This window comes from Excalfactoria chinensis, chromosome 3 (assembly GCF_039878825.1).
Source record: "Excalfactoria chinensis isolate bCotChi1 chromosome 3, bCotChi1.hap2, whole genome shotgun sequence".
Taxonomy (NCBI): domain Eukaryota; kingdom Metazoa; phylum Chordata; class Aves; order Galliformes; family Phasianidae; genus Excalfactoria; species Excalfactoria chinensis.
Window position 1 is genome coordinate 72,740,480 of NC_092827.1, and position 19,089 is coordinate 72,759,568.

Below are 19,089 nucleotides of genomic sequence, written 5' to 3' on the forward strand. Positions count from 1 at the left end.
ACATTATGATCAAATCTAACTGCCATACTTCCAGAGATTTTTCCTTTGACATGACTCTATAAATAATTAGACTACAAGACACCTGAGGGCATACATTGTCTTATTCTGTAACAATAACACCTTGAGAGAGTTGACAACATTTTTCTTTTGGCCAAGTGCCTAGGAAGACACCAAGGTGTATAATTAATAGAGAGCCCAAGCACACACCCTTGCATGTCCCAATGCTTATTTATAATATTGCATTCTACCTTTCGAGAGTGTTATTTCTATTCTTGATGGTTCTAAATAGCCAAAATCCTTCAACTAGTGGGATGAGATGAAAGGGAAGACCAGGAAAATATTTTCTTTAAGGTAGGTAGCAAAAAGAAAAACAGAAACGAGTGAATTGTATAATAGGATTGGTTAAATAACTCTGCAGCAAAATCAAGGTTCCGAGACTTGAGCTGGATCTTCCTTTCCAGCATTCCCTCCATTTGTGGAAAAGCCCTATACTTGTCTCTCCCACGCAAAGAATGAGATGCTGGGCAATGCAAATTCCTTCAAACTTGCTGAGCATAGTTTTCTTCCTGCTTCATTTCCATTCACAAATTCTATTTCAAAGCCCTAAACAAATGCAATTATTGTCTGCCTCTTCTCTGTGTAACGCATTTGGAACACATTATCAGCATGGATTCTCATAAAGTGGATGTCAGAAGGCTCTGTCCAAGCTGTGCCCCCTCATCCAGGCCTGAATGTCACTTCTGCAGTATAGTGCAGTGAGAATGCAAAAATATGTGGGGGTTATAGAGTACCTTCAATGGGTATCAGTGAGAAGCAGAGGGAATGTGAGTGGAGATAGGGGCCCTGATGTTTACATGGCACCAGCGGAGGACATTAAAGAGAACAAGAGTTGAAGAAAGAGAAGATCAGTACTGGGGAAGGGCAAGTAATAATGATGCTGGACACAGGCAAAGTCTGGTACAGGTAGTTAGGCCACAGCAAGATAAAATTGAGCAGTGCTAGGCTACTTCAGTAAGGAGCTTGGGGTGAGAATTGTAGTGTGGGACTGAGACTGAAGAAGGATGAATCAGGGAAGTACTGTTTATCCTGTGCGGGGATTGAGGCAGGGGTCTAGTGGAAAAATGCTATCCAGTTGTGAAATTAAAAGACATAGTCTTAATGCACACAGTCAAGTGGCATTTAGGCATTGTCCAAACAAAGTTATCATGATCTTGAGTACTTCAGTCTTCTAATATATGATTCTATTTTGTTTCAATCTGAGTATAATTAATCAATTGTGAAGAAGGAAAATACAAATATATATATGAGGCATTAAGATGTATGTTTTTTCCTTCTTGCTGAGCCAGTGAAAAGATAATTTATGCTGATCCCAGTTTGCATGGCAGTCTCAGAAGATAAGAAATAGAAAACACTTTGCTCACTGCAGCACATATCTCTTTTTAGGAGATTTAATATCTTTTAGGGATCCTTAATAGTAGCTATTAAGAGACACAGAAGATAGCAATATGGGTCTTCTGGGGTCTTCCGTAAGGTGAGAGGGTGAGGATAAGAGAGTAGCCTGGAGAATAGACAACCACTGCTACTTCATGGGATGAAGTGAATCTTTCTGTCCAGCATCTGCACAGTTCTTCCTTCCTTTCTCCTTCCTCTACACCATAACTACTGACACTCTTCTTAGAGGATGTGTGAGTGTAGCTTTCTTTCTCCAGGGCTCCTGCTTCTGGATTTCTCCAAAGATAGAGCTTTGCGTAGTTTATTTTGGAATTTTATCTGTGTGGAATTATAGGGAATAATTAGCAGTGTTTTACTGTAGCCATGGTGATGTAAGGACCGTGGCAAGGAAAGATTTACAGTTAGAGGTAATGCATTTTGTTTGGCCAAATGCTGCAGTTAGAAAATCAAATAACCTTTAAGTACTGAAAAGGCTGCAGAATGAGTTTGCTGATATAAAGGCTTTGGCATCTGAGTATTTTTCTGTCCTCACCTTCATATGCTGTTCTCTGTGTTTTGTATTCCTAAATTCATGAGGAGTTATGATAAATGTCCTAAACTATAAAAACATTAGTGGATAGGATGGAACTACATTTAAAAGGAAGAAAGATGCCTGCCTGTGTGACCTGGCATAGGGAACCTGCTTTGGCAGGTGGGTTGAACTTGATGATCTCTGGAGGTCCCTTCCAACCCCTACAGTTCTGTGACTCTGTGATTTTGTTTCTGTGAAAGATATATAAAATGGGGTCAGTGTGCTGCTCTGGCATGTCAGTCCATTTCTCTTAGAGCAGATCACAAATGGATCATTTCTATTTCCAATGCGTCCCTGAAGATCTTCTATTTGCTACAAAGAAATTGATGCATGAGAAACGTGCACCCAGAAACAGCAGCTGTTCTACATTTCCTATGTTTAAGTTTGTTTTGCATGGGCAGAAGATAAAAAAAATGTTCTTCCCTCTTGAAGCTCTTTTAGTCCAGACCTTCCCGTTGTAAAGCTTGTAGCTTCACAGGAAATATTGTTTTTACAAATACCAGATCACAAATCACCTGATGAATTAATTTTCTTTTTCATGCAGAAATGCCATGTCAGCACACAAAAGAGCAAAGCATTTACTTCATGTCTCACACTGTATGACAAGCTAGTTCCAGTGAGATATCCAAAATATCAATAATTTTATTTGTAGAGGATAGTGTGAGTTAAAAATTAATAGTTACTAAGCCACACATCTGTGTTAATTATGTTCCCTTTGATTTTTAGTCTTTCCTTAGGAGTTGGCAGGGCCTATATTGAGACATCAGTGTACTATGAATAGGTGAACATTTTAAGACAGTGTTTAGAATTGACAAAAATATGTTGTATTGGTTGTTAATATACAGATGGTAGCAAAGATAGTAACAAACGTACAGAAGTAATAAGCAAAGGAAAACTCACCAGTGGTGGTGCCTTGGCTGAAGAAGCTGGGGCAGTCCTCACTGGAGAGCAATCTCCAAGAGATGCTGCCTCAGTGGGAGTCAGCCCTTAAATGAGGTCTCAGAGGAGGTGGACATCACTCTCACCTGTGCTCCCACAGCTGACCCCACACTTGCCTCAGCTGATTAATCAGAGGTTCAGGCTGTGATTACCAATCTCCCATACATATGTGATCATTGAATTTCTTCTTCTTTGTTTTATTCCATGATGTACAGTACTGACAGAAGGTGAGTTATTTTGTCTACACTGATAGTCCAGATACAGGCAGTATTGGAGGAAGCTCTGAAATTAGAAAGCAGTATTGGCTGGACTTTGTTGCTGCTAATTTTCTTGCTTTAATTCTTAAAAAAAATTCCGCCCTTTAGTTTCTTTCTAATATATGTCACAGCATTTGAATTACAGAATAAGGATTTGCTCTGTATCATCATTCTTCTCGCATGCATGTATTTCAATGCAAGGCAGATGGGACAGATTATTTCATATTCATAATGCATATAGCTCTAGGAGAGCCGCACTGCAGCGTGCTGATGCTGGCTGCATGGGTTATGTATTCTCAGGAGATCTACATGTTCAGAATGCATTCTTTTGCCCTTTCCCCCATCATCTCCTGTTTGGCTGTGATAGAAGCACTAGCAAATGAAAGGCTTGTTATTGATTTCTGTACAGATGTTTATAATTTCCATGTAACTCTGCATTGGAGTGGCAGTAACTGATGTACAAAATTTGACATCTTAATTATTCCTTCATGGAAAGGAGGGCCACTAACCTGAGGTACAGCAGCCTATTAACTTGGGATCTGTGGATTCAAAGCAGCCTTAGGTCACAAGAGAAATGAGTGAGGCCATCTCACTGTAGTCTTTATGGATATTTGCTTGCTTCTCAAAGCTGCCAGATTGTCTTCAGTGTGTCTGGAGCAGAAGGAAGCAGAAATCATGAAGCAGAAATTATTTTCCATCTAGTATTGCTAGCCTAACTGAAATCACAAGTACTGTTAAGCTCAGGAGCAGCACATTTTATGAGCCAGCAGTGCAGCGTGGATCTCCTAGAGCTATATGCCCCACCTTAATGCGAGATGCAACAAAATATGCATTCCAAGTGCTGTACTTTACCCAATTAAAAAGAGAGATTCAAGAATTCTGATGTTTGGCAGTTCTATCCAGCGGACATAGGTTAATCTCCTAGAGGTTGCAGCTTTATGCAGAATTCCCATGAGCTGGGAATGTTAAATGCATGACTAAGGGGACACATGAACCATAAGTATTAGCAGAGATTGAACAGCGACCCCCAAAAATCTAATGCCAAGCCATTGATAGTATTGCTGTCAGGAAGCAATTGCTGCATGCAATTTATCAAGCATAAGTAAACATCAGGCTGCTGTCTTTGCTTTGAGCCATGTGTAACTATTATCTACAACCTTCGGTGCAGGAGAGGCTCTCTTCAAGCAAATACATTTCCCAACTGGTCAGCTATTTGGTTTCTTCATCCAATGGTTAAAGCTCCCTTAAAAATACGTATTACACATTTTTACTACAGGATTAGATGAATACCACACTAAAGTTATATATGCATCATTATGCTGTTAGAATTGTTGCGCTTGATGATTCCAATTCTTAGTCTAGTCACAGACAGCCCCACAGTTAGGCATCAGCATTTCAAGAACTATTGAAATCTGAACAATAGAGTAAATAGCAAGAACAGAAAATTTGATTCCTGCTTCAGCAAAAGAAAAGATATAAGAAGGAACAGTTGTGAGAAGTCGTAAGGCTTGACTGGTTTGTATTTCACCAATATCATCCAAAGTTACTTCAGTGATTTAAGTAGCAGCATTATTGAATTACACAGAGCCCCAGCAGGCAAGAGAAACTTTGGGTCCTCTAATCTAATCCACTACACTCTTGTCTCCTGGAGCTAGTTCTGTGTCTGTTTGTACACTGGAAAAGGGCAGCACTTTACCATCTGCTGCAGTGACTCCTAAGTCTCCAACACTGGTCGGCTGTTCTGTATTCACCAGTGGTAACATGAAGACGTAAAATGGGAACTGGAAGCATAAAAGAAGTTTAAGTGGAAGTCCAGAGTCTTTCAGCATGCTCAGCTGCAGATACAGGATAGTGCAAACCCGAGGAACAGAACTAATTAGAATTCCATTAAAAAGAGGAGAAAAAATTTTGCCGAGACCCGAGTCACATCACAATGGTTGAAGTGAAACCTCCCTGGCTAATGTAGCCTTAATTCATTTTATTTTGCAGAGACAGCAAGCTCACCATGTTGCTTCGAGAGTCCCTGGGGAATATGAACTGCCGCACCACAATGATAGCTCACATTTCAGCTGCTGCAGGGAACTACGCTGAGACGCTGTCCACCATCCAGATTGCATCCAGAGTCCTCAGGATGAAGAAAAAGAAAACTAAGGTAAGATACATGTAACTTCCTTCTTGTAGTGCTGGAAGAGAGAGCAGGAAGGACTCCAAAAGATCCTTGATGGGGCAGCAAGGCATGTAGCAAAATCAGTAATCAATTCCAAAGCGCAAAGGTTGTGTGTGCCCTGTCCTAGGCGAGTGGCTCAGAGCACATAGCAGAGACCAGGGTAGTGTAAACGCTTCAGCATCAGAAAGAGGAGTGTATACAAACATATCTGTCTTAACAGGTTTTTAAGCTGGCCTTGTTTATTGAGATAGCTGAGAGTGTAAATCTTCAGTTGTGTTCTTAGTACTAACGAAATAATAAGGAACAGTAAATTGGGTTTAATAAAGCGATAGATTCTCTGTGCTTCTCCCAGGGAGTAGGAGCAAAATGAACAGCGTTGATGCCCTGTTTATACTGACTGCCTCTAAATATGAGTGATAGATTTTCCAAAAAGTAAAGTGATGGTGGGCTTTATCTAATTCCATGCTTATGGAGTCCTGGTTTCTTCTGTATAGCTTGCAACGTGAACTGCATGCAACCAGTGAATGTCTGATTTAAACTGACAGTCTTATGGATTGAAAAAAACTTTGAAGAGAGACAACTGAAGGGATTAATTCCACACACCATCACAGCAATGTCCCCCCGTGAAGAGATTCATTTCATACACCATCACTGCAGTGTGTACCCAAGGACTCCCTTAAACATATTATTCAACTTCACACACTGGCATTATGACCAAAAGGGACTGTCTTTATTTTTCTGTGCCTTATTTCTGTAATGAGTTTTCTTGTTCCTGTTCACACACAAAAATAGGAATGCCTTTGCCAAATAACCAGTTTATTTGGTTGGCCTAAATTAGGTGAGGGCTCCTGATCTATTTATTCAGTATGTTATTTTTTTGGAAGCCTCATGACTGTGTGTGGGACATTTAGAGTTGGGGCACTGAGTATTCTATTGAACACTGCTGTATGTTTGCTGTAAGACTGGATATAAGAAGCTTCAGAGCTCTGTGCCTTAGTTTAGAGATTTCCCAGTTTAGATGTATCTTTGTTGTGTTTGCATATGCTTTGTGCAAGGAGCTGTTTGCAATTCTGAAATGTCATGATCTCTGTCTCTCTGGTGTTGCAGTACACATCGAGTTCTTCTGGAGGAGAGAGCTCTTGTGAGGAGGGCAGGATGCGGCGGCCAACCCAGCTGAGACCTTTCCATTCTAGAAACACTGTTGACCCAGACTTTCCTATTTTGCATTTATCAAGTGATCCTGATTATTCATCCAGCAGTGAGCAGTCCTGTGACACGGTGATTTATGTTGGCCCCAATGGCACTGCCCTTTCTGATAAGGAACTGACAGATAATGAAGGTCCCCCTGACTTTGTTCCTATAGTTCCTGCACTGCAGAAGACCAAAAATGAGGGCAGGCTGGAGGAAGGCAGTGAATCAGGGTCCAGCACATCTGAAAGAGATTGCCTGAAGTGCAACACCTTTGCAGAGCTCCAGGAGAGGCTGGATTGCATAGATGGCAGTGAAGAGACCAACAAATTTCCCTTTGAAGAGATGCCTGCTCAATTTAGCTCAGACCAGATGTCTAAGTGCTCTGTCTCAAGCCAACTGGCAGAGCTTAGTCACTTACCAGAGTCAGATAAGGAAGATACAATGCCAGAATGTCAGCATCCTGATAGAGAAGCCAAGGAAAATATAAATGCAACCCCCAGCAAAACTAAGAGAAATCACTCTCCTATTCCTTCTGGAGCTCTTACTAATATTTCAGCTCCTCCTTCTCCCAGGAGTGTAACAGGCAGCTCTAGTAAAGAGCTTAGCTCTTGCCAGTTAGCACACAGTACTAGCTTGCAGAGCAGCAGAGAAGGTCTCAACACCTGTGGCTTTGTGGAAGGGAAACCAAGGCCAATGGGTTCACCCCGGCTTGGCATTGCGAGCCTCTCCAAGACATCTGAGTACAAGCCACCAACTTCTCCTTCCCAGAGGTGCAAGGTCTATACACAGAAAGGAGTTCTCCCCAGCACCACACCCCCACCAGCTCCCCTGACTAAGGACACTGAGATGGCATCTACTGAATCTTTGTTACAGCCAGAAATACGAACCCCACCTGCAGGAATGAGCCCTCAGATCATGAAGAAGTCAGTGTCATCCAGCAATGGGGATTTTGAGGAGACCAGTCTCAATGAAGATCAGCAACAAAACCATTCTCCTGAATCCAAGAAGGAGATTCTAAGCACTACTATGGTGACTGTGCAGCAGCCACTGGAGCTGAATGGGGAGGACGAGCTGGTGTTCACCCTCGTAGAAGAGCTAACCATTAGTGGGGTCCTTGATAATGGGCGCCCAACCAGTATCATCAGTTTTAACAGTGACTGCTCTGTGCAGGCTTTGGCCTCTGGGTCTAGGCCTGTCAGTATTATCAGCAGCATATCCGAAGATCTTGAATGTTACTCCAGTTCAGCTCCTGTATCTGAGGTCAGCATCACACAGTTCCTTCCACTTCCAAAGCTGGGCCTGGATGACAAGTCCCAGGATGATAGCAGCAGACGCTCATCTATCAGCTCATGGTTGAGCGAAATGAGCACAGGGAGTGATGGTGAGCAGTCATGCCACAGTTTCATTGCCCAGGCATGCTATGGGCATGGAGAAGCAATGGCAGAACCTCCCGTCTCTGAGTTTGCAAACACCATACAAAGTACCAGCATGATTTGTGTAGGTGACAAACAAAAGCCAGCGACCGACAACATGCTTATATTGTCAGAAATGGGGGAGCAAGCTTTCAGCAAAGTGCCACCCATCAAAGGCTGTAAAATATCAGCTCTAGGGAAAACTACTGTCACAATTAAAAACACTGCAAGCCTCAGCAGCTGTGAGGGCTACTTCCCAATGAAGACAAACATTACTGTTTATCCATGTATTGCTGTTAACTCCTTCAAAGCACAAGACACTGATGATGCTGTATCGGCAGTAAGTGCAGATCCAAAGGTTGCTCACCCCCATGAAGGGAAAGAACCCAGCGCTAAAAAAGATATCAAATTTGAAGATCCTTGGCTGAAGAGAGAAGATGATGTAAAAAATGACAGCTCTGGGAGCAGTGATGGGTCGAGGTCTGACATGAACACAGTTTCAGCCAAACCTGAGCAGAGCACAAAGCAGTTCTCAGCAGACAGGTTTAGCAGCAGCAGCAGTGGGGATGCCTCCGTCTCCCCAGGATGTGACAGTCTGAAGAGGATTGTGGATGGGTGCGAGATGGCAGCATCTGGCTCTGCAACCCAGAGTCCCATTCATTCCAGTGATGTCTTAAAGGGCGGCAGCCTCCCACGAGGGATCCCAAAGGCAAGCAAGCCAGAGGAGCCTGACAGTCACCTCCATTCTACTGCCTCCGACAGCAATGGAGTTGTTTCTCCTGCCCATACCCAATTTTCTAAGGCCAGCCTAGACAAAAAATTGGCCTCTCCCAAACATTGTGTTCTCACTCGCCCCAAAGGGACACCTCCTCTGCCTCCAGTGAGAAAGTCAAGTCTAGATCAGAAGAACAGAGCCAGCCCCCAGCACAGTGCTGCCAGCAGCACCACCAGTAGTCCCTCTGGCCAGCCTGCACCCTTCCTGGCCAGCTTCCCTGAGGAGCTGATTGCCAAACCAAAGGGTCCTGGCATTGACAACAGCAGCAACAACAGCAGCAGCAAGCTCTTCAGTGCCAAGCTGGAGCAGCTCGCCAGCAGGACCAACTCCCTTGGAAGGTCCACAGGAAGTCACTACGAGTGTCTGTCACTGGAAAGAGCAGAAAGCCTGTCCTCTGTGAACTCCAAAATGAACCCTGGCAAAGACACCACCATGCCTAGGACTGGAAGGAGCATCAGCCGCAGTGTCATGTCCTCACCAACCAACTCAGCTCTCTCCCAGTCTGCAGGAGCCTCACCAAAAGCTGGACAGTCAAAGATCTCTGCAGTCAGCAAGCTCCTGTTGGCAAGTCCCAAGGCTCGAAGCCTGTCTGCCTCTGCTACCAAAACACTCAGCTTTTCAACCAAGTCTCTGCCTCAGTCTGTTGGGCAGAGCTCCAGTTTGCCTCCAAGTGGAAAGAATATGTCCTGGTCAACACAGTCCCTCAGCAGAAACCGAGGCTCTAGCCTTGCTTCTAAATTGCCCCTTCGGGCTGTGAATGGAAGGATTTCAGAGCTGCTCCAAGGCAGTACCAGCTCCAGAGGCTTGCAGCTGCGAGGAAACGTGGAAGCAGATGAGCGTGGTGGCCTTCACGGAGAGGAGAAGCCGGCAGTTCATGTGCTGCCATCCCCTTACAGCAAGATCACCCCTCCCCGGAAACCTCATCGCTGCAGCAGTGGTCATGGAAGCGACAACAGCAGTGTCCTGAGTGGGGAGCTGCCCCCAGCCATGGGGAAGACTGCCCTGTTCTACCACAGCGGAGGCAGCAGTGGCTATGAGAGCATGATGAGGGACAGCGAGGCGACAGGCAGTGCCTCTTCTGCACAAGACTCAATGAGCGAGAACAGCAGCTCGGCCGGTGGCAGGTGCCGGAGTCTCAAAACACCGAAGAAACGATCAGCCACAGGTAAGCTTGAAGTGATGTGAAAGGGGAACACAGACCAAAGCAGCTAACTGCTTCATGGTGGGGAGGCCCTTCCTGAAGGTGGGCTAGTAGATCAGTGCCAGCTGTGTTTGCAGCTGAGATAGGCCCAGGCCCTGAGCTTCCTCCAAGCAACATGCACAAATATCTGCGTTTGCATTGCCTATACAGTGGAATCTCTTTCCCACCCATTTCACTTAGGTTTATTTCACATTAACAGAACTTTCTCTACAGTTGTTTCATGTTGCTAGTGGCTGTTGCAATCAAGTATATATTTATACAAATATTCTTCTGATTTTATGCCAAAAAGATGCCTTTATGAGGTGGTGAAATGTAACTGTTACCTTCAAGCACTTCAGACACAGATTCCTCTCTTGGTACGTGTGTGGTTCAGCAGCACAAGGCCAGAGTCCTGCTCAAAAGCAGAACCTGCTGGGAGCTCCCTTTTGCTCCTTGTGCCCTCTGTATGCCCAAAAGGTGCAAGATGCCCTGCTGGTCAAACTGTTACTTCTTTCTTCCCATCCGTTTTAGAAGATGGAACAAAGTTATGCCCATGCCATTGAAAGATCATATCCTACCTGAGCCTGTTGGATTTTAACTTTTGATTTACAAGTCCTTCCTTTCCAAGTAATGTTATAGTTACTAAGGTATGCTAGTAATATCATAAATATGGGCACTTTTGCTCAAACATACATGCAAGTCTGAGAGCATTTAGTCATCACAGAGAGGATCAGAATCCCCAGTAGCTTTCTTACTGCGCTTTTTAATCAGATAGCAAGACCCTGCTGGTCCATGCCAGGAGTCCATGATGTTGCAGCTTGTACGTCTCACCAAGACAATAGCGTTTCATAGGTTTGAAGGAAAGGGGTGAGGAACATCCATCAGCTGGTCACCTCACCTTTTTTCTCGGTTCTGTTTTCCCTACCAGAAGTGTAAGTCTTGCCTAACTTCCTTCCTTTTTTAAAAAATGCCTATAGATACTGGAACTGGTATATACCAGTATTTAAGATATCTGTGGCTGCATATCCTGCAGTAGCTCTGTGTAATTCTCATAGAGTTCCTAATTCACCAGCTATTCTCACTTGCTGGGTTACTTACTTCTGGGATTCATTTAGAATGAATGAATGAGGGAGGCATTACCCTCTCTTTCTTTAAGCTTTTGCTGTAGTAGCAGGAAGAACATGTGCAGCACAGATGTGAACACAACAGACACCACAATTAAAACCATATTTAAAAGTGCATGTCTGATAATACCTGTTCTGAGGATACATCTGAAAGTCACTCTGCATTGTGCAAGCAAGGGCCAAGTGATGAAATAATCTTCCTGATGCTAACTTTACATTCTATGAGAAACACTCTCTCCTATCCCTATATGTATAGCTGAGAAGTATTGGTGATGGTTGCACTGGATGATCTTTTAGGTCTTTTCCAACCTTGATAATTCTGCGATTCTGTGCATATAACTTGATTTTCCTCTTTCTGATGAGCTACTCTTTTAGTGACTCCCTTCAAATATAAACTTCTTAATGGTAACTTAAGGGAAAAAAAGGACAATTTTGTATATTGTGGAAAAGGAATCCAAAGCTACCAGAGTGCTGGGAGTGTACTGTCAACTGACTGTGTCTTGTGGAGAAGCTGTCCATATGATATAGACTTTTTCCATGGGATATTTGTTTTTCTTTGGATTCTGTAGCAAAGATTGTGTCTCTTGCTTTCTCGTTGCTTTGATAGTGAGACAGTTAAAGGCATCCAGTAACCATTCTTGAGAGAAGTCCATCTGCAGCAGACTCTATAAGGGTCACTGTCCCTTTCTCTAGCATACACCACAGTTGGTGATTTTCAACAAAATTTGAACCAGGAATAGATGCAAAAAAATCACAATTCCTGTGAAAGCAGAGCAGCTGTGCAGGCGAGGGAAAGCATAGGAAACTGCAGTGTAGATTCATCCATGTCAAACACAAGACGCTGTCCTCCCTCCCTTGGATCTAGCCAGCTTTGATCCTACCTGGCTGAGCAGTGATGGTGATCTGCCATGCAGTGAGGATATGCAAGGGTAGTCAAGCAGAAAGCTTTCCTTAGTGAGGCAGGTGGACAGTCTCAGCTTTGCCACTGTTTTACTGCTAGGTAAAATCTGACCTTTTTCATTAAGTACAACTTTCTCTGTGTCTGACAAATGTGTGTGTTCAGTCTAATTTCTATTGTGGCTTAGTTCCTCTTTCCCTTGTCAGCAATGTTGCAGGTGCTTACCATTGCTAAATTTTAACCACTGTGATGGAGCATTTTCTGTGCATAGCCAACATCCTTGCAAGATGCTTATCCTGGTAGGCAAAGCAAAACGTGGCACGTTGACATCCCTCAAAGTATGTGCAAAACTTCTCTCTTAATTGAGTCTGTCACCTGACATGGAGAGTTTGCAAGCATGTTATTTTTGTTGTTTTGCTTCTAAGAGTGATTCCCTGTATCTGCAGGTAATTCCTATATTGGTTTGAGTGAGTTGTGTTTCTAAGAGGAACCAGTTCTTTTAATGCAAATGGAAAAAAAAAAAGATCTTTATTACTTTCTATATCTGTAGCAGCAAACCACTGCCCAGAAATTCATAATCCTTCACTTTCTTGTAACCCAGCTCTGGTTTGAATTTCATCCTGCGGCAGTAATATCATAATTCTGTTTTGATGTGTTTGATAATAGTATAATTTTTCACATGTCAGCAGATTTATGATGGCATAAAATCGGGATTATTACCTCAATGCAGGAGAACATGAAGGAGGATCTGAGATATAAGGAAGAATAGAGCTGTTCGCAAACATATTTTTATTGCATAATAAACAACAAAATATGCAAAGGTTTGCAATCTTTTATCCTCTGTAATTTCTCCTGTCTGTAAGTTTGTTCTCATCTGAATCATCTCTTGCAAGGAACACTTTTTAATGAAAACGATAGCATACAAAGGTTCTGAGCTCTTGAAAGATGGATATTATTTTAATACATAGTGTCAAGAGCATTGGACCTTTCCTGATTTGCAGTCACAGATCCACTGTGCTGTAATGGATATGGCACTATAGATATGCTCATTTCAGGTCAGGCAACCTTGTCCACTTTATTTATGATTATTATTAGCAGAAATGCTAGCTGTCAGACACGATCATCATGAATCAGCCCAAGGCTCCTTTAAGAGAAGCTATAAAGAGTCTTTAGCAGAATCACCAGCAGCCCTGTCAGATCTCACAATTACTTTTGAAGTTCTGACACATTGGGGAGACATCATTTTTTTCTTGAGATTAAGATCTTGTCTTTCAGTGCTTTTAAGTGCATTATTTTTATGTGGAGGTGCTTCTGTGCTGATTGTCAAACGTGAAGCATCAGACCTACATTGGCAGCTTTTGAAAGATAAAGCTAGATGATATCCTTCAGTGTAGCCCTGGGTTAAATTTTGGGCTCCACATGGGTCCGTGTACAATTCACTGACAGCCCAGTGCTGTGTAAACAGAAGTAAAAAAAAAAACACCTGAACAACGACAACAAAAAATAAAAACAACAACAAAAAAAAACCCAACCCAATTATTAGCCCCTTATAACCTGATATCTACCGAAAATCATATGTCTATATCATGAACCACTTAAGCCTTCCCCCTGAAGTAACCTTTTATTTTCATAAACATTTCTGTCATTGTAGCTTTCAGCATTGGTCAGAGCATCTGCAGCATCAGCAGAGACTGCCCTAAAGCGATTGCTTACAGCAAGAACAGAGCTATTTAGCCCTGATATATTGCTGTATATTTCAAAGCTTTGTGTGGCCACCCTTTAATCCACCTTGTGTTGCACATATTACTCTAGATTCCATTTTACAGGCGCAGAAATCAAGGCGGAGAGCTTTACTGACTTACACAGTGCCTCCACTAAGTGACAGCCAGATCCAGGATTAAAGTGCAGGCACCTTTGACTCCTAACCTCAACCCTGACTGACTTGGCTGCACATCCTCCCTTGCCCTTGCTGAACACCAGAGACAAGGGTTTTATCTGTTATTTTTTGTGGCGCTCCTTCCCCCTTCTCCATTCACATGCATCTGTGCAAGTGTGTTTGCTCGCATTTATTTGCTCACTCTGTTAGCATTTTTCCCGTAGGAAGCAATTGGCATCTCAGCCATTTTCCTGGCTCTGTCTCCAGTCTCTCTCTCAGGGAGGCAATGCTGTCTTGAGCAGAGCACTGAAGTGTTGCAGCATAATCATCACTAGCACCAATTATATATTATTTTTTAATACCTCAGAAATTTCAAGTGCAATGGCTTCATGCTGCTCCATGGAAAGGCAATGACAAGGATGCTTTTATAGTACAAACTCTCTTGTGTCATCAGGAAGTGCATTCAGACTTAACTCCATTTTAACCAAGCTGTATTTGTACCCTGCAAACACAACAGGGATGAGCAGGAGGCAGGGCGGCAGGGAAGGACTTGGGAGATCTGTATTGTGTTCCCAGTTGTGCTGCTGGCTCGCTCAGTCACCTTGGGCAGTCTGCGTAATATCTGTTGTCTGTATCCAGCTCACAGAACTAGATCATGGCCTTGTGGAAAAGCTCTCAATGCAAAGCAGCACTGGGTGATTTCAGCCATGCAGCTTTGCTGCTGCTTCCAGGTGTGTGATCCCGGCAGCTCTAAGCTAGCAGCAGTGTAAGAGCCCAAGCTTTAATTAGATTTACTCAGCATAGCCAGGCCATTTGTATTCCCACACAAATGCCTTGCTCGTGTTTTTTGCCCTATCTTACAGAGAATTTAGGACTGCCAGATCTGCCAGGAGGCCTCCCCTGGGGATGGCAGAATGGGAAGGGCTCTGGGACAACGTGTTACAAGATAAAGCTTTCAGTGGAAAATGTAGGGATGTTCCTGAGGCTGTTTGCTTTGCTGTTCCTTTTGGGAGCATGCTCAGGTGCCTGAGGGAGCCCCAGTATATATGACATGTGGTGAGGCGTAGGGACTGTTGTGTATCATTGCCTGCTTCATTCTGCTGAGCACGGAGCCTCCTCTGCTGGGGAGGGTCTTCCCTTTGATTTCTGTGCCCCAATTGAGGTTTGTCAGAGCTGATGGCAGAAGGGTGAAGCATGCTGGGCTGTGCTCTGTGTCCAGGCAGGCCGGGGGAGCAGCCAGTACGCAGTGCAACATGGCAGTGAAGGTCAAAGACATGAGAAGAAGAGGTGGCTCATGTGGGAAGGAGGCACTGCCAAAAAAAAGTCAAGGCCCTGGGGAGAGAGTTCTTGTAAAGGGCTTCTATATGGGATTGCTCTGGGCCACTTTAGCCTTCCAGAACACTGTCACAGAGCATTGGGAAACAAAAAACTAAGGGTCGCTTTTGTTGGTAAGGCCAAGTCTGAACAAGACTGTGGAAAGACAAGGTCTCCAAATGCTGGTTTGCTGATGTTTGAATGTGTGCCCTGTATTTCCCAGCATCTGCAGGACCGTGCTCCTACCTGTCTGGGATAGGATTTGCCTCTGTGTGTGTGTGTCTGTGCTTTAATCTTCTTTGCACAGAGAACCTGTCTGCCTATAGATAATTAAAGTTTCTTGCTGCAGCAGTTTATTGCTTTTGCAGTAAAGTTTCATGACTCCTTGCGGCTCTTTTGCAGTTCTGAGTTTTGCTACCAAAGTAGAACAAATTGCTACATGATTTTAAACACTTTCATAAAAAGACAGACTGTTAAGACATGACAGTAATTATCTGCAATTAGAGCGCCTGTTTTGTTCTTACCTCTGTGCTCTGGATTTCACTGCTGGGTTGGTTTTAAAGATGGAGATTGCAGATTTCCTGGAAAGCCCTGATAGCTCCATATTCACACACACCGCCTCTCTGGAAGCAGTTAACCCAGTCCACAAAAGCAGCAGAAAAAGCCAGGGGCTGATTCTGGGGTCTGTAAATTATGGAAGTCCATCTCCAACCAATATTACAAAGCAACATGTTTTGAAACATGGCCAAAATGATAATGCTGAAACAAAACGCCAAGAATAAGAATCTGAGCTTTTTTTTTTTTTTTTTTGCTGAATCCAAGTGAAAAGGAATTTGGTTCATGTTTAGACTGCCTAAGGCACTGTGGGGAGCTGAAAATTGCCCTTTGTATCACAAAGCTTTAGGGCTTCTCCAGCATTTCCACTTTAACTTGCTTACAATTGACGATAGCTAATTGATATCCTGCATTATTCCCTTACCATGACAAAGAATGTTAGAGCCATACAGCAAGATGTTGTTTGCTTGCAGGTGACCCCTTTATGCATATGACTGCTGGCTGGGAGAGCAAGAGGAGGGGCAGCGTGGGCTTCAGCTCCACTTTTTTTTTGTTCATTAAAACAACAGCATTGATTTTCCCAGGTCAATGCGAGGCCATTTCATGCAGCAAATCTGTGTTGAAAGGGATCAGAGTAATCATTTTTTACACGCTTGACTACTGCATGCCAGCACTGAGCTTTCAGCCACATGAACATAGGAATGATTTAATAGAGGAAATGGCAGCAGGCTATTGTGCACAGTGAAGGCTTCATGTAACATGCATGACTGAGTCACACGCCATTACGCGGAGTGTAAATAAAACCTGCTCCTTACGCTGCCACAGAATTAGCTCATAGGAATGCCTCTACCACTGTCCCATCATGATCTAATGCTGGGGCTGCAGAGCCCATTCCTTCTCCATCCTCTGTCTTTGCTGGCCAAGCCACTAGCAGCACAGGCATTTAGCACATTATGCAGTAACAGTAACCAGCTCCTTAAGTAACAACCCAATGCTGAGAAATGCGTAACAAACCAAAATCCAGAGCAAAAGGAGATAAAGATGTAGAAAAGACTCTGGTTGTTTTTTTGGTGGGGATTGAGAGTGCAGAAAGCGCAGCCCCCGTGATGTACATCTTCCCTGAAGCATCTCCCAGATTACTTGTCAACCTGCCACGCTGCAGGAGGGCTGCTTCCTCATCTGGTTTCAGCAGTGTTCATTCACCAGCTCTAAAATGCCCTGAAAGGCTCCTTTTAAAGTGAGATGGTAATTCAAGAAATATGGTTAAAACTGAACAGGATGGGTAGAAAAAAAATTAGACGTAGGCTATACCTCCAGCATGTTTGTTATACATATAGAGGTTCCTTAGATAGACAGAAGCAACGTGTCTAGTGTAGCTATGAATGGAAAATTATAAATAAGGGTTCCTTTATTCCTGCATACAGCGAGCAGTTCTGTAGAGCCCCAAGTGTCCTTGTACTCCTTTACTGATTTGCAATGGCAGGATTGCATACAAGCCAACACTGAATAAGGACTGAATTGTTTTACGGGGAGGTGGTCATAGAAGACTCTGTTCTTAATGACAAATCCCATTGACATTTTCTTTTCCAGCTCTTCAGGTGTAATCTGAATTACCAGGATAAGCAAATGGAATTTAGATTTTCTGGCAATAAATGCCAGAATTCTTTACTGGTTGCAGTACTAACTTCAAGGTGGGCACCCTAAATATTTCTGATGAAGCCTCCATGCTATCACAACAACTTTCCACTGGAAAACACTGGCAATGACTTGAGGAACTGGGGGAGGATCTTAGCATTGCACAAATTGTGTCAAAATCCAAGAAGGAATGAGTAGCTGATCTCTTCACTGAGAAAAGGGCACTGTAAAATAAACTAGGAGGTGGGAGGTCAAAGGAAATGGGAGGAGTTGGTTCAGTCATGGATAATTGCCCATGAAGGCAGACCCTGTAGGAAATGTGAAAGAGAGAAGTCAGCGTAGCATCTTCAGCTCAACAAAGCAGCTGCCTTATTGTTGGACAGGGAAGAGCAGCAGGAGGAACAGACAAATGATCTTTGCCAGTCAGCAAACAATTTGAGTGGAGGTTGGTGCTATTGTTCCTTGGAAGTGAAGCCACAGAAGGAGTGATGTTGGCTCAGGGGTACTGCTCTCCTTAGCCAAGATTAGGTTTTTGTAATCATGCTCAGCTAGAATGGACTTTCTGTTGAGAAACAAACAAACAACAAAATGCTGACCAAGATCTGCACACAGTGGCAGTTTTACCTCCACAAGCATGCAATGCAGTGAGAATAGCTTTGGCTGTTCATCCTGCTTTTAAGATCACACTATAAACTTCTGGAATTATACGGTATCAAATTATAGTTTCATCTTCAACAACTTGAAATTCCAGGGGCAGTGATTGTTTTGCATTTCATTCAGATGCATCCCGCTTTGAAGAGTGTGGGAATACAAGAAGGACTTTACAGAGCAGCTATACAAGTCCTTCTTGTATTCCCACAGAAGAGATATGCATCATACTCCTTTTTGTGGGTATTTGGCATTTAGTGATTTAGAGGAGGGTTGTTAAGAGTTAGGGTACTATGGTTAGGTTGCAGTTGGACCTGATGATCTTTAAGGTCTCTGCCAACCTGAGTAATTCTATGTTTCTGTATGCTTTTTGCTTTTACCTTTTCCGCATAAAAGATGCTCTGACTGGAATATGTTCTTAGAAAGCAATAGAAAGGGAACACCACAAAATATACAGTAGTTAAACAAAACCAGCTTTCTGCCATGGTTAACAGATGCGTTTATGAGCACATGCCCTTATGGAGTTGGGAGTTTTGCTGAGGTCAGTTGGTCTTCTTATCCTTGAAGTTACCCTTCCAGACTTAGCTAGGTCTGTCTGTGTTTCTAATACTTTAAAGATGAAAGCTTTCTCTGGACATATCTGTGCTGCAGTGCGTTGTAGCTTCATTGCCACTCTTCAGCCAGATCCACTTTCACACTGCACACATTCACTCCTCTGTTGCTCCTTTTATCTTAATTAAACCCTGTCTGGTCTTTGACGGAGCTGAACCTGCCGGACCTTAACCAATTGCTCAAAGTAGAAAACCGATCTGCTGTATTCTAAGCGTTTTCAGGGCTGTTTCACAGTGTGGTAATTCATGCTGAAGCTAAGCTTGAGACTTGGAAAACTGCATTCATTTTAGCAGTTGGTTGTCTCTGTGTGTTGATATGGATGAGGAAGCTGTCAGCTGCTCTGTGGCACTGCTTAGGCTGTATCTCCTGGCTGATCCAGAGTAATGCGAAATCAGAAAAAGCAGAGACCAAATGGAGGAGTCAGTGGCAGGAGTCTTCTGTCAGACAACACAGTCATTTTCTGTACCTGGGCTAAAAAGCAGC

General features: G+C 43.4%; 1 protein-coding gene across 2 annotated transcripts in view; it reads left to right on the forward strand.

Annotated features, from left to right (window-relative positions):
* Positions 1 to 19,089, forward strand: part of KIF26B (kinesin family member 26B) — a 267,259-nt gene that overhangs the window by 240,750 nt on the left and 7,420 nt on the right. For both annotated transcript variants that reach the window (XM_072331269.1, XM_072331270.1), the window contains 2 exons: positions 5,209 to 5,371; positions 6,494 to 9,929. In XM_072331269.1, the coding sequence (XP_072187370.1) occupies positions 5,209 to 5,371; positions 6,494 to 9,929 (3,599 nt within the window). The remainder of the gene's footprint in view (positions 1 to 5,208; positions 5,372 to 6,493; positions 9,930 to 19,089) is intronic.